The sequence below is a fragment of the Molossus molossus genome, unplaced genomic scaffold, assembly GCF_014108415.1.
Source record: "Molossus molossus isolate mMolMol1 unplaced genomic scaffold, mMolMol1.p scaffold_m16_p_18, whole genome shotgun sequence".
Classification (NCBI taxonomy): Eukaryota; Metazoa; Chordata; class Mammalia; order Chiroptera; family Molossidae; genus Molossus; species Molossus molossus.
In genome coordinates, this window is record NW_023425353.1 from 35,289,250 (window position 1) to 35,303,775 (window position 14,526).

The following is a 14,526-nucleotide window of genomic DNA, read 5'->3' on the forward strand; positions in this document are numbered from 1 at the left end:
CACCCAGAAGTGCTCTGTGTATCTGACATCCAAGCCCTGACTCAGGGCCACCGCCTCTGTCCTCCTCCAGTCTCACTGAGACCTCTGTCAGGGCCTGGCATTTTGTCACAATGGCCAGTCCCTCCTGGTTTCACTTTTCTTCATGGGTAGACGCCATGAGACAATCTCTCAGCCATGTCCTCAGCCCCCTACCCCTCCAGTCCCACCATTCCTGTATGACCAGGGAGGAGCCCCCTGCACCCCTCCTCCAGGTACGGTCGGGCAGCAGGGAGCCCCCTCCTCCAGGTATGGTCGGGCAGCAGGGAGCCCCCTCCTGCAGGTGTGGTCGGGCAGCGGGGAGCCCCCTCCTGCAGGTGTGGTCGGGCAGCGGGGAGCCCCCTCCTGCAGGTGTGGTCAGGCAGCGGGGAGCCCCCTCCTGCAGGTGTGGTCGGGCATTGGGGAGCCTGCAGCCAGGTTCCTACTGACATGCCAGCCTCTCTCCACTGCCCCAACAGCAGCAGCTACTTCAAACCTCTTCTACCCCCTAAAACCTGCTACCCAAGACTCCCACCCCTCACTCTCTGAACCTCAGAGAGAACACAAGAAGTTGAAAGAACTTTCTATTTTATGGCTTCTGACATCACACCTGAGACTCACATCTCTCTGTGGGCCCCTTATGTCTGTCCTGCTATTTCAACAGAATGAGCCCCCTCACCAGCAAGGCAGATGTGCCCACGGCTCCCCTGGGCCCTCCTTCCCAGCTCATGTGCACTGACTCCCCTCCCTTCCCAACCGGTCTCCACCTTTTCACCTCCCCACTGATGCTTTAACTCTCTGCTTCCCGGCTTCCTACTCCCGTCCCTTCTGAAACCCTCCACACCACACGGGCCGCCAATAGGTCCTTAAACGCCAGCAGCTTTGGCTACTTCTGTCCCCTGTTCCTCTCGACACCCTCGTCCCTCGGCTTCTGAGAGAGGACTACTCTGGTTTCTGCTGCCTCCTGGGGGTACCTTCTCGGTCCCCTCTTCAGGCTCCTCATTCTCTCTGTGACACTTCAGTGCAGGCTATCCATCCACATCTGTCCCCTCTTCTCCTGCCAGACACCTGGGAGACTGCAGTCACAGGGCCCCCTCCCTCTGTCGTGGGGCTGCCTTCAGCCCCAGTGGCCCCTGAGCCAGATGCGACACCCCTCCTCTCTGTGGGCACCCCAAAGACACTTCATACTCAGCAGGCCCAGTACTGATCGTGGCCTCTCCGACCCAAGCATGTTCCTCCTCGTGGGTTCCCCGCCTTCACGAATGGCACCGTCAGCCACCCTCTCGCCCAAGTCAGCAACTGTCAACAAGTACACGTCGGGTAGTGAGCCAGGTGCTGGGTTCCAGTGGTGAACAACAGGCAGCGTCCAGACACCTTGGAGGTGACAGCATGGGGGGGGGGGTGATGAATCCCAGCAGGAACACACAGAGATGTAAACTTACAACTGTGAAACATGCTATTGAGCAAAGCTCCCCAGCCCCACCCCCAGAGGACCTGTGCTAGGGGACCCCATGCGGTCAGCGGTGCAGCAAAGGCATTCCTGAGGATGGGCCACGTGAGATGAGGCCAGAGGTGATAAAGGAGAGGTCAAGAATGGTCAAGAATGGCTCTGGTTTCCGGCCTTTCCAATGTGCTCAGCTGCGGCCACGGTGGGAGAAAGGCGGGGAGGATTCTGCTTTGGGCCATGTCGAGGGTGATGAGCATCCAGGGAGTGGTGTGGATTGGATGTGTGAGCCTGGGCTGGAGACACAACTCGGCAGCCACTGGAGTGTTCACAGACTCAACGGTAGCTGTCCGGGATGAAAACACAGGGAGACGAGGAGAGGGCTTGGGATGGAAGCCTGGTCCTGGGCCCTCCCTCTCACCCCAGGCGGAGGGCCAGCCTGCACCCTTGTGCCCCTCCTGCTGCTCAGTGTGCCAGAAAGGCTCCGAGGCTTCTCAGGACACCAGGAGAAGAACTGTTGGCTGCATGTCCCCGAGAGAAGAGGGAGAACATCAGGAAACAGCAGGTGAGCCATGACTGGGAGGGGCAGGGGGCACAGGCAGAGAGCGGCCCAGCCAGCTGCTGTCTCTAAAGGGCTTCGCTTGACTTTGAATGCTTTCCTCAAAGACCATCTTCCTTGGGAAAGAAGATCAGAAGTTTAAAGAAGACAGGTGGTGTGTACAAAAATCAAGGGAAAAATTAATAACCATAAATCATCTCGATGCCTTGTGAAAACACAAGCCTTCAAACAATGAAATGATTTGTAAGAGTGGCAAGTTCTTCCTATCCAGGCAACCTGAGAAGTTGCCACCTCATCAGTTGTGCATCAAGCCCCCAGTAGAAGTGGGGAGGGCCCCTAGTCACCCAGTGTTCCCAGCAGGATATGCCCTGCCCCGCCCCACCCCACCCCTTTGGGAAACACCAGCTCGCCCTAGTCCTTGCCCTTCCACCCCAAGGCATGCTTGCACCTGCACGGAGTGTTTCTGTAAATGCTGAGACAGGGTCAAGGTGAGAGCCAGGGGAGCATGCGCAGGTGAGGTCAGGACTGCCCTGGGACCCGAATGGCCCAGTTAGAATTGTCCCTACAGCAGAACTGGCCCTGTTGGGACAGGACGTGCACCACGAGGTACAAAACAAAGGTTGGCCCCGGCAGAAGGCAAAGAAGAAGGGACAGGTGACAAGCCTGACCCACCCTGCCGCAGCCAAGTTCAGGCCCTCCTTCCCTCTCCCTTTGTGCTGTGCCCTGCAGCTAGCCGGTCCCCACACCAGGCACCTGAATTTCATCTGCACCTCCTCCCTCTCCGCTGACAGTCCATCCATCGCCGAATGCTGCCAATGTCTCCTCCTCAGCCTCCCTCAAACTGCCCTTTGAGCATTGGTTTTAATTAGATTCTTCTGACCCACGCGAGACAGCCAAGAGTCTCTTAAATGCTTTTATCTCAACTGTTCTGCACAATCTTATCAGAAAGTGTGGCTGTTCTGTTCTCCCGCCCAGGACCTCTTCATTGCCGCCAGGATAAAATCCGATGGCAGTCAGAGCCTTCTGCACCATGCCACCTTCCAATCCACCCCGCACTGTCCACTCTGCCATGCCCCAGTCACAGACTCTCCTCTCCTGTCTTCTCATGACTCCATCCCTTTCGTCAGCCATTCCTCCCACCTGGGATAGCTTTGCAGACGCCCCTTTCCCCACCTTCGGGCCACACACAGTCTCCAAAGCCCAGCTCGTAAAGGCTCCTTGTCTTCCTCCAAAGTCTCCCACTCCCAGCTCTGTGCCCACACCTGCCTGTGAACCCCTCCACTGCCACAGAGGAGAGATGTCCTTCTGCTTATCTGTGAACGTGGCGGTCCCCGGAGGAGGCCACGAGCTCCTCAAGGTGGTTCCGTCTTTGTAGCTACAGAGTCTGGCCAGGTGCGTGAACACGGAGCTAATGAATCAAGATGGTCTCTGTAAGGCTCCAGGTGAGGAGAGCTTCAGCCTTTGAGCCCCGCTCCTCCTCATGCCCCTGCCCTCCCGGCACCCCATGGGCACCTCGGAGCTCTGATCTGCCCCGGCGGTACTGGTACGGGCCTGAGTGCCCACTGCTGGAAGCCACTGCCCCATTCCCGTTCAGGCATGATCCAGTCACCTCGGAGCCAGCTCCCTGGAGGACTGTGTCACGTTGTCAAGAGAGGGTCTAGGTCACAGCAGGGAACAGCTCAGGCCTGGAGCTGCCTCTCTGCGGATGGGCAATGGACACAGCCGTCCACACCTGGACTGCACCCCACAAAGGTGCTGCTTTGGGCAGGCGCTGCTCCCCCCGTCCGCCTACGGGCCCAGGACTACCCAGAGGGACTGGAGGATGGAGGGCCTGACACTCACCCCTGACGCGGGATTGGCTGTCCAGCCCAGCTCTGCGGTAGCCGTCCTGGTGTCCATTAAAGTCTCTGTGGATCAAAAACAGAAAATCTGGTGAGGTGGGAGATTGCTGGACAGTGGCCTTTATGCCCACGAAGTTACTGATGACTGTAACTGTCAGTGCCAGGAGCCTCGGGTCGCTTGGGGAGGCAGAGAAGGGGAGACATCTGCCAGGGCGACGCTGCTCACGCGGAGTGGACGCAGGTCTCGGGTCTCCTGATGCCGAGTCCGAGGCTCTCGCCCCACATGGCCTCAGGCCCTTGTGCCGGATGAAGTCATCATCCACCCACCACCTTACCCCCACGACACAGCCTCTTCCCTCAGCACTTTACCGAGAGGCTCCTCAGGGTCATGCAGACCCAGCGGCCACCTCTTTCCAACCTCTTCCCCCCTGCTGGGTGGCTCCCGGACCCCACCTGTCCGTCCCGCGCTCCTCTCCACTGCCTCCCGTGTTGACGCTCTTAGGGAATTCCTTCCTCTGGCCCCAACCACTCTCCTGAGACTCGGCCTTCCTGCGGCAGGTGCCTTCGCCCCTGGGCCCAGACACGTGCTGACCCCCTTCCCCAGGACTCTCTGGGGCTCACACCGCTTTGGCGAAGGCCTCACCCAGAACACAAATGCACATCAGACCCTAGCGGTCTGCTTCCTGGTCCCCAGTCCCTCCGGCCACTAAGTGAGAGGCAGACACCCTGACCCCTGGGACCACCAGGGTGGCTGCAGGACACGCCAAGTTCACCGGGCACCTGGTAACCACAGAGTTGCTGTTCACCACAGTTTTCTGGAAGGCAGCATCCTGTGAACAGGGCGCTTTTTCCTTTTTCTCTGCAGTCTTCTATGGACCACCCACACCTCTCAACAGGAACCGCCCCCCAAAAGCTGCTCAGCAGCTCCTGTTGCAAACCCAAAAGCCCCTTTGTTTTTGAACAGCTTTATTAAGGTAGCAATGACGCATGATAAACTGCACATAATTAAGGCGTACAATTTAATCCATTTTGACATATATTTACACCCACAAAACCATCACCGCAATCAAGACACTAAATATATCCATCGTTTCCAGAAGTTTCCTTGTCCTCTGTAATCCCTCCTGCCCTCCTGTCCCTGCCCCACCCTCCCATTCTCCCCAGGCCACGACAGATCTGCTTGTTGTCATTATAGATTAACTGGCACTTTCTAAAAGTTTACATAAACAGAATCAGATAGTACATATATATATATATATTTTTTTTTTTTCCGGTTTCTTTCACTCAGCAGCACTGTTTTAAGATTTATCGTGTTCTGAATATTGGTAGCTCATTCCTTTTTATTGCTGAATAGTATTCCACTGTACGGACTTCTTGCAATTTGTCTACCCAGTTACCTGTTGTTTCCAGTTTGGGACAAACCTGTGGGAGGGTATGAGAGTTCCAGCTCCCCACATCCCCACCACGGTTGGCATGGGCCATCAATTTTAATTCTGACCATTTCAATAGGTGTGTGGTGGTACCTCATTGTGGTTTTAATTTCCATGTCCTTAATCAATAATTAATAATATTAAACATCTTTTCACATGCTTATTTGCCATCTGTATTTTTTTGGGTGAAGTGTCCAGTATTTTTCCATTATTAAATTGGGTGGTTTGCTTTCTTATTATTGAGTTTGGAGAGTTCTTTACATATTCTGGATACAAGTCCTTTATCAGATATATGTTTTGCCAATGTTTTCTTTTACTCTGTGACTTGACTTCTCATTCTTTTAACCGTGTCTTTCAACAAACAGCAGCTTTACATTTTGATGAAGTCTAATTTATCAACTTTTTTCTTTTATGGTTGGTGTCCTATCTGAGAAATCTCTCCCTAACCCAAGGTGACAAAGACCTTCCTCTTACCTAGGTCAATGGTCTATGTTGAATTCGTTTTTGCATAAGGCGGAAAGTATGGATCACACACACAGTTGGTTTGTCATGTGGATATCTAGTTGTTCCAGAGGGGCACCTTCCTAAATGTGCACAGTGGTGCTACGTGGGCTGGTGGTGGTGTCATCCACCTGGGTGTCCCAGGGCTTGTATCAAAGGAACCTGCCCTGCACGTCCCAGCGCTTAGGTGCTTGACAAACGGGGGGATATACAAAACATGCTGTTTGGGTCTTTCCTTCCTCTGTGTTCTTTGCTCCAGCTCACGTGACCGGCCACCCGTGCTCACTGCTCCAGCTGGGAGATGAGAGACATGGATGCCGAACGCAGGGTCATACCGTCTTGGCCCCTTAGGAAACGGAAGGGCTCCTGGCATAAATCAAAGGCTTGGGAGCAAACCCAATTTACAGGCAAGACCAGGGAAATGAAAGTAGAAGTGATGAATGAGAACCTGTGTTAAGAAAAGGGGTTCCTTTGCTCTCGTCTCCCAGTGCCCAATCCCAGAGAAGAGATAACAGTAGGAATCTAGCTAGGTGGTAGGGGCTTGGACATCCAGTGTCCCGATGTGGTGACGCAGCAGCGAGTGACCCTACTGGGCTGAGATGACGCAGATGGAGACTTAAGGTCTGAACAGGATCTAATGAAAGGGGCCCAAAACTACCCAGGGGCGACCTGCATGGACAGTAAGCAAGGGTCAGATGGGGTTCAGGGTATCTCAACAGGTGCCCACGTGGGCAGGAGCCGACAGAGCAGCGAGGCACCCTCCTCCACACCTGCGGACCCTACCTGTGACCTGGATACATATCTGCCACCCCAGTGGCACCGGCTTTCTAAGCGCAAACTGAAGGGAGTAAAGTAAATAAAACAAGCTGTGTTTTCTTGCCCACTTGAGTCTGGGTTTTGCACATCTGAAGGGATGCAAGTGGTGGAACAGACTTCTCAAGTTTGTTTTCTCCGCTGATTCTTTTGACAGCTGGGGAGGACGATCCCTGCATGGAGCAACCCTCCCTCCCCCTCATCTCCACTTCACAGCACTAATAATGATCATAATGACACACCAAATTTACATAATACACTTCTCAGAAGACACTCCATGAGGCTCTGAAGAAATTCATCTTCGTGATTAAAATGCCTCTGCCAGGTGGGCCTGCGGCAGGAGCCACTGAACTCATTTGGCAGGGACAGGGACCAGGGCACAGAAAAAGGTGCAGTGCTTTCTACAGGGGCACAGAGCCCCCCACCCTGACGCCAATAGCCTCAAATCTCAGCCGGCTGCCTGCCCCGCAGACCTGGGCTTCTGGGACCTCTGCTGTGACCCTGGGGGTCCTTGCTCATGAAGTCAAAAAGCCACACAAGCCCCCAGAGTAATGCATCCCCCGCCACCTCAGGACCACGTTGAAGTAGCGATGAACAAGTAGAGGATGCAGACAGGGAGAAAGATAGAGTCCAGAATCAGAAATAAGAATCAGCCTTCCCTCCTAACTCTTCCAAAGACTGTTGTGTTCTGTTAACCCCATTAATAGACCTAAGACTTCATCATATTCGTAGTCACCTGCTCAAGGGCTGTGATCGAATCTGTTTCGCAGTCGTGTTTCCAGCCACGCTAGTGGACAGAAGTCGCGGCAAGAAGAATCTGACGGTCCGCATCCTGCCCGCCGCGGAGACAGAGCTCAGAACCGTAAACCATGCACTCCATGTGATGGAGGGCGGATTCCTTTCTGGCACAGGGAGCTCCTGATTATGGTGTTACACTCTGGCGGGGGCAGCATAAAAGTGACTGGAGGAGGTTTACATGTCCCCGGAGGGGAAGGAGCACTCATTTGCATTTATAAAGCATATTGAGAGTTCTGGCAGAAAGTTATGGTGGAAGCACAATTAAATATTTACCATCACGTCTGCTCTCAAACAGTGGCATGGGGACCAAACCAGCTGGAGGTGCATGTGTTGCTGTCAGATCTGATGTCTACAGGGGACCTGACTCTGGGACCCATGCCCACTGCCTGGCCTCTGTCCTCAGGGAGCATGTACTCACTGTCCACGGGAGGAGAGCTGGGAAGGGCACACACACACGGAGTGGAGAGGGGCCACTGGCATGGGCACACTGGGTGCAGGTCCCACTTCCACTACTTTGGGACAATCTCTCTGCCCCCCCCCCTCCTCTGTGTGTGTGTGTGTGTCCCCCTCCTCTTCCTTCCCTCCTCATCTTCAGAATGGGGCTAGTGCTGGCTAGTACACAGGACTGTGTGGGCACTGTGTGAGACAAGGCACTGCTGACCATATGCTATTATTACTATAACTTAGTCGCTCCGAGCTTCAGTTCGCTTAATTAGGAAAAGAATCCAATGATGGTATCTGTAAGATGCTTCTAAGATATCTACAAGAATCAGTGAGATTAGATATCTAATGACATTCCATCTACCTTCTTCCTTGCATTGTTGTCAAGACCAAGGAGTAACACACGTTGAGGACACAGCCCAAGAGGGACCACCATCGTCTTGGCAGGGACAAGGAGCAAAGTCTCACTTGGCGTCCTGTGCTGGCTGAGCTCATGAGAAGGGGACTGAGGAACTCCAGGGAAGGGAAGGGGTTCTTCTCCACGAGGGGAACAAATGGGCCTGCCCCGATAGGGAGAATCACACTGTGTGCCGGCAACGGGAGGCACCTGCGGTCTCCTGGACGGGGTGGGCAGTGGTGGGGAGGGTACAATGGAGAGCTCCACCTGGCTCCTAGGAAAGAGATGCCAAAGATGACAGGGGCAACAAGGGAAGGGGCAGAGACGGGTGACAGGAATGAAGTGGAAGCCAATGGGCAGGAGAGGATGGGAGGCCACAAGGGAAGTTAGAGGGGGTCTTCTGGCAAGAGCTGGCAACACTTGGCAAGAACCTGAGAAGAATGGGTACATATGAAGCCTGGCAGAGAGACCCCATTTTCCCAGGGAACAATTTCCCTGAAGTGGGTTTGATGTGGAAACCCTCAGGAAATCCTCTCCAACTACCGGGAGACACCACCTGGGGGTCCAGTAGGTGGGCCAGGTCTGAGCCCCCAGACAGGAGGAAGAGGCAGCTGCCACCTGGCTCTGCAGGTGCTTCTGCGTCTGTCTGGATTGGCACCTGGGGGTGTATTGCCATTTGGGATGAATTAGATCCCCATCCTGGTGAAAGAGAAATAAGCCCTCTCCGCACTGCTCTGCCATCCTCTTCGGAGAGGCATCATTCAGACATTCAGCTGAAAATATTTACAACATCCTGCCGTCGTGCTAACAATATCAACAACATATACAAATGGACTGGGCTTCCAGCACTTTCTGAGCTGTGCCTCCTGTGTGCTTGACAGGCGAGTTCAGGGACCTTCCGAGCAGGGCAGATGGTGCCGCTGTGCCTCGCTGCCCTCTTGCCCTGGTGGCCGTGGAACTCCTGGAGCCCAGAAGCCACTCCAGCCTCCACAGGGGGCCGGGATCAATAGACGAAAGCTGGAATACAGCCACATGAAGGGCTCTGGTACCCACTCAACACAGGTTGTCTGAGTTGCTCCTGCAGGCACAGTGAACACTGCAGGCTTGGAGACAGAGAACAGATAGACATCCAGCCCTCAGGGAGCTTGCACACAAGCAAGGAAGCAGAAATTAATCAAATAACATGCAGATGAATTTACAATTACACCCTCAGCAAATGGCAGAAAGGGGGGATCCCAGGGACAGTTGTGAACACTGAATAAAATAACAGGTGTATGGATCCTGGCATGCAGCTGGTACTTCCTCCTTCCTCCCCAGCCTCTGGCTGATGAAAGCACTGAGACCACCTCTCTCTCTCTCTCTCTCTCTCTCTCTCTCTCTCTCACACACACACACACACACACACACACACACACACACACACCCTGCCCTAAGATTGAGTCCATACTGGCAGGAATAAATACGCACATATAAGATAGTTTCTCCAGCCTTGGCCGGTTTAGCTCAGCGGTTAGAGAGTCGGCCCGCAGTCCAGAGAGACCTGGGTTCGGTTCCCGCTAAGGGCATGTACTTCAGTTGCAATTTGTCCCCGGCTCTGATTGGGTCGTGCGGGTGGCAGCCACTCGATGTGTCCCTTTCACGTTGATGTTTCTCTCTCTCTCTCTCCCTCCCACTGTATCTGAACAAAAAATGGAAAAGTGTCCTCGGGTGAGGATTAAAAAAAAAAATAGTCTTCCCAATTCCAAATCCAGAGTGTGCTGGTGCCCAGAGTGTGCTGGGCACCCCTGACCATGGTGAGCCTCTACCTCTCTAGGGAACCCCCATGCTGCCCTCCAGACCTAGATCCAGACCTAGGTCCCCGAGCCCCTCCTGGAGGAGGCAGATATCCTCCAGCCCCGAGCCCCTCCTGGAGGAGGCAGATATCCTCCAGCCACCACCCTAAGATCGTCCAGTGCCCCACCCGAACTCCCTGTCCCTTCTCTGTCCCTCACAGCACCTGCCAAATCCTCCAGCCCAGCCTCACTACAGAGGCCCATGTTCTGACATGGCTGAGGCCTGGGCCCAGAACAACTACACAGTGTTGAACTGAGAAAGCATCCAAGTGAACCTTTCACACCCATCCCATGTGTCCACCTCACCTAAATCTTCTCTCTACATCAGACCTTCCTACTGCCCTTCCCTGGAGCCCCATGTGGAACCTCGGAGGCATTTAGCTTTGATTCCTTGTTCTCCCTTAGTCTCTTATCTGATTATTCACCAGGCCACTGACTCTTTTGTGCATATTCTTTTATATTCTGGACACTCTATCTGAGTTCTGGGCTTCACCCCTGCTCATTGGGACCACAATGACCTAAGTGGTGTCTCAGCAGAAGTTTCCATCTGAACCATTCTCCACTTCATTGTCAATGCCAGCGGAAATGGCTCAAAAGCAATGTGGCCACACTAAGCAAAGCCCTCTGACCACCCAGTGATCTCACTCCCAAGAAATTGTCCAAAGGAAATAATTCCAAAGGAAAAAGAAAGCAGAATACTCTATATCATGAAGATGTTCACTACAGCATTATCTAGAATACGAGAACACCAGAACCAGCCTATGCACAGGGGAAGAACTGCAGGCAAGTACACCCAGGTCCAGGCTCCTGGAGTGTTATGAAGACAATGTAACAGCATTTGGAACATCAGCAATAAAACATAAAGCAGGAAACAGTACTGGGGGGGAGAGGGGGGCACAGGTGCAACTCTGGAAACTGCCTCCAGGAGGAAAATGGCAACATAAGCACAGAGACTAGAAGGCAAGGGGGCCGGGTTAGGGAGATGGGTTACAGATGTGCTTCCTGGCTTTAACTGTGCTGTTTAGAAGACATAAATTCAGAAACAGAAATGTCACCAGTCTTCCAGGAACACCTCCCCTCGCGTCTCACTCCCCTACCTTATGCTTCTCTAATCCTCTCCACTTACTCCACAATACGCTATAAATTTCTGGTCTTCGCGAACCTTCTGACCAACCCCACGTTTTCCAAATTGATCTTCAGTTCCCCAAAGGAAACCTATCCCCACCTCCCCATGTCGGCGCACCCAGACCTCCCGCCTGCAATGTTTCCTTCCTCCTCTCTACCTGAAGTTTAGTTTGCAATCTTTCCTCCTCAAGTACACTGTCCGTACCTTGAGAGGCAGAGCTGTGACTTCTGTCCCGTAGAGCTTGTCCAGATGCCCCACACAGCATAAACGCTCAATCGACTCTGGAGACCTGGGTTCAAGTCCCGGCCCCACGACTGATGAGCACATCAAGGTAGAGCTGAGTGTCAGCCTGACTTCACAGGTAGAGGCCTTCCCACCTGCATCCATGAGCCAGCGAGACCACGCCCAGAAAGATGTTCTGTATATTCTTAAAAACACTCCCCAGACTAACATTTATTTACTGTCTTTGCCAAGTGTAACATGCTGGGCAAAGAGAGCTATTATTACATGTCTCCATTGATTGATGTGTAATAGTGGCCGGTGGGGAAGAGAAACAAGCCTGAGTAAACTGAATGAGCCAGTCCAACCCATCTGCTGAATGACTGACTGACTGAATGAGTCGGAACAGGCACTTAGATTATAAATACAAACTGTGAAATTTGCTCTTTTAAAGCACACACAGATCAACGCAGTCCTCCCCAAAACACCCTTCTCCTTCTGTTTCTTTTATTTCCCAAGGTGCAATTAATTACAGTAAATAGAAAGACGCTACAGCTTAGATGGGTCATAGCATAGAAATGTGTCTTAAGGACTTGGGCTGGCTCTAGATCGGGTCTTGGTTCACACGTGGCACAGCCCATGAAAAGCGGGAAGGGCCAGGGGCACATCTGATGCCCCTTCCTCCCAGGGCTCTGCCAAGCAAGGCTCCCCGGATGCTGACCAGGGCATGGGGACAGGACATGATCTGTTCAGCTAGGGAGCGGGAAAAGGTGGGGGATCAGCCTCAGAAGGGCTGCCTTCTCTGCCCGGCTGAGCTTCAGACTTGGTATGTGGCTCGTGAGGGTCTCTCTCGTGTCTGGATCAGAGGATCACTCTGGCTCCTGTTCTTGGAGTGGTCTCGAAGAGACATGGCAAGAAATCAAAGGGAACCTCTGGAGCTGGGCGGCCCCTCTGCCTTCTGAATCCCCAGGCCTGGCTTGGTCCTATGGTGACTTCACAGTCTATACACTTGCACCCTGAAAATGCTTTTTACTGTCGAGAGATGGAAATTGCTTTAGGAGATGTATTAGTTTCCCGAGGCTGCTCTAACAAGGAACCGCAATCTAGGTGGTTTAAAACAATAGAAATGCATTGCCTCACTCTTCTGGAGGTTGCAAGTCCAAAGGCAAGGTGTTAGCAGGCCCTGCTCCCTCTGTAACCTGTAGGGGAGAATCCGTCCTTGTGCCCGCCCAGCCGCTGGTGGTTTGCCTACAATCCCTGACGTGCCTCGCTCTGCAGTCTCTGCCACTGTCACCACACAGCATTCTCCTTGCATGTCTGTCTTCACACGGCCCATCCTACAAGGACATTGCCTTCTTTCAGTATGTCCTCATCTTAACTAATTATATCTACAATGACCCCATTTCCAAATAAGGTCACATGGTGAGGTACTCGGGATTAGAATTTCGTGTATACTTTTAGGGGTGGACACAATTCAACCCATAGCGGGAGGATGGAATGCTGGGGAAGAGGCTGTCAGGTTTCCTCCAGTACACACTCAGCCCTGTGCTGGGTGCCTGGGAAATACAGACACAAAGAAGGTCAGGCGCCTCCTCCTAAGACACCCACTCTAGCAGGTAAGGGGTAGTCTTCACTTGCTCCTCCCGATTCAGTTGCTACTCTTTCCGCTCTACCCTGTCCCTGGAGGCAGACCTTCGGAGACCACTGACTGGGCCCCTTTCGATAGAGCCTGGAGGATGTGGGTGGTGAGAAGTTGGGATATGTCCAGCTCCTCCCTGCTGAGCTGCAGAGGGCAGTGGCCCTTTCCTACAGCCTGTTTCTGGTAACGTGGCCCCTCCCCTTGTCCTTTAGGTCTAGGGTGCTAAAAGCCACCCATGTAGCTAGTCCTTAAGTGCTTTGTCATTCTTGTCGCCTTCTTTTAACTCCATGCAAACCAGGCCTTCCATTAATCACCTCAGTCACCTCTCTGGACTGTGCCATGTGCTTCTGTCAGGCCCCTGGTGATGCGCAGGGCTTAGGTCAGTAGCTCGGTGGCCAGCACCACATCTCCTGCACTTGTCCCCGCCACATCCAGCAGCACTGCCTGCAAGGGGGCAGCTACCTGCCGGCATGGCCAAGGCCTGATCACACTGGACGTGAATCAAACAGACCTGAGTGTGTCCCAGCTCCACTGCCATCCAGCGGCATGACCTTGAGCAAGACCTTTAGACCCCTGAGGCTCACATCCAGCCATCCATTAGATGAGGATAATGACGTCAATGTCACAAGACACTTGTGGGGACGCAGTGAACTATTATTCCCTGCAGCCTCTGATAAGCCGTAGCTGGTCCCCAAACAGCAGTCCCAGTTGCTCCACGCTTGGTCCTGGTGGAGTGTCTCACGGGCCTGAGGTCCTTAGCTGTACCCTGTGAGTCTCCAACACTCTGAAGGATGTTTGGGCTCCACCCAGCCCCGGCAGCCTCAGTTGATTGAGAGTCTGCCCTTAGTCCTCCAGCCACACTCCAATTACTCCCCAGCCACCCCTGCCCAACCACAGACAGAACATTTGTAGCTTCCTTCTCCCCACTGTGCAGGGGGGGGGGGGGGCGGGCATAGCCCTGGCAAGAGCACCAAATTCTGTCCTGCGGGACCTTGTTCAGATGGCTCCATCCAGATCTGCAGCAACGGGGAAGGCCAACAGGAAGGAGCCTAGAGAGTCCCGTGGCTGCCCGCCCCGGACACACACTAAGGCCCAGGAAGCAGTGTGCCCTTTGCTGGGGCCCAGCACTCCTCAGCGCCCTGTGCTCAGGCAGGGGCACAGGCTGGGCTTAAGGGGCTCCAGTCCCTGGCTCTGCTCGGGGTGAACGGCCACATCCCAAAGCCAGTGCCCACAGTACTGCCCCCTGGGCCCCTCCCCGTGCTGGCCCCAGAAGTGGGTTTCTCTCCTATCTACTGTCTCATGTGCCACCAGAGAGCGTTCTCTCTGGTGAGGCCACCAAGAACTTCAGACAAGAGTCTCTCCTTGCGTCCACAGCCCTTGGGAAGGGGTCAGCAAGCGGCTCCACCACCCTTTGAGTCTCCCCAAGAGGCCACAGTCAGAGCAGTGCTTCAGAACAAAGGCAGGGTGACCT

General features: G+C 53.8%; 1 protein-coding gene across 1 annotated transcript in view; it reads right to left on the minus strand.

Moving 5' to 3' along the window:
• The window catches only part of EPHB1 (EPH receptor B1), a 413,891-nt gene that overhangs the window by 278,451 nt on the left and 120,914 nt on the right, over positions 1 to 14,526 (minus strand). The window contains exon 2 of the mRNA XM_036266458.1: positions 3,861 to 3,925. Within this exon, the coding sequence (XP_036122351.1) occupies positions 3,861 to 3,925 (65 nt within the window). The remainder of the gene's footprint in view (positions 1 to 3,860; positions 3,926 to 14,526) is intronic.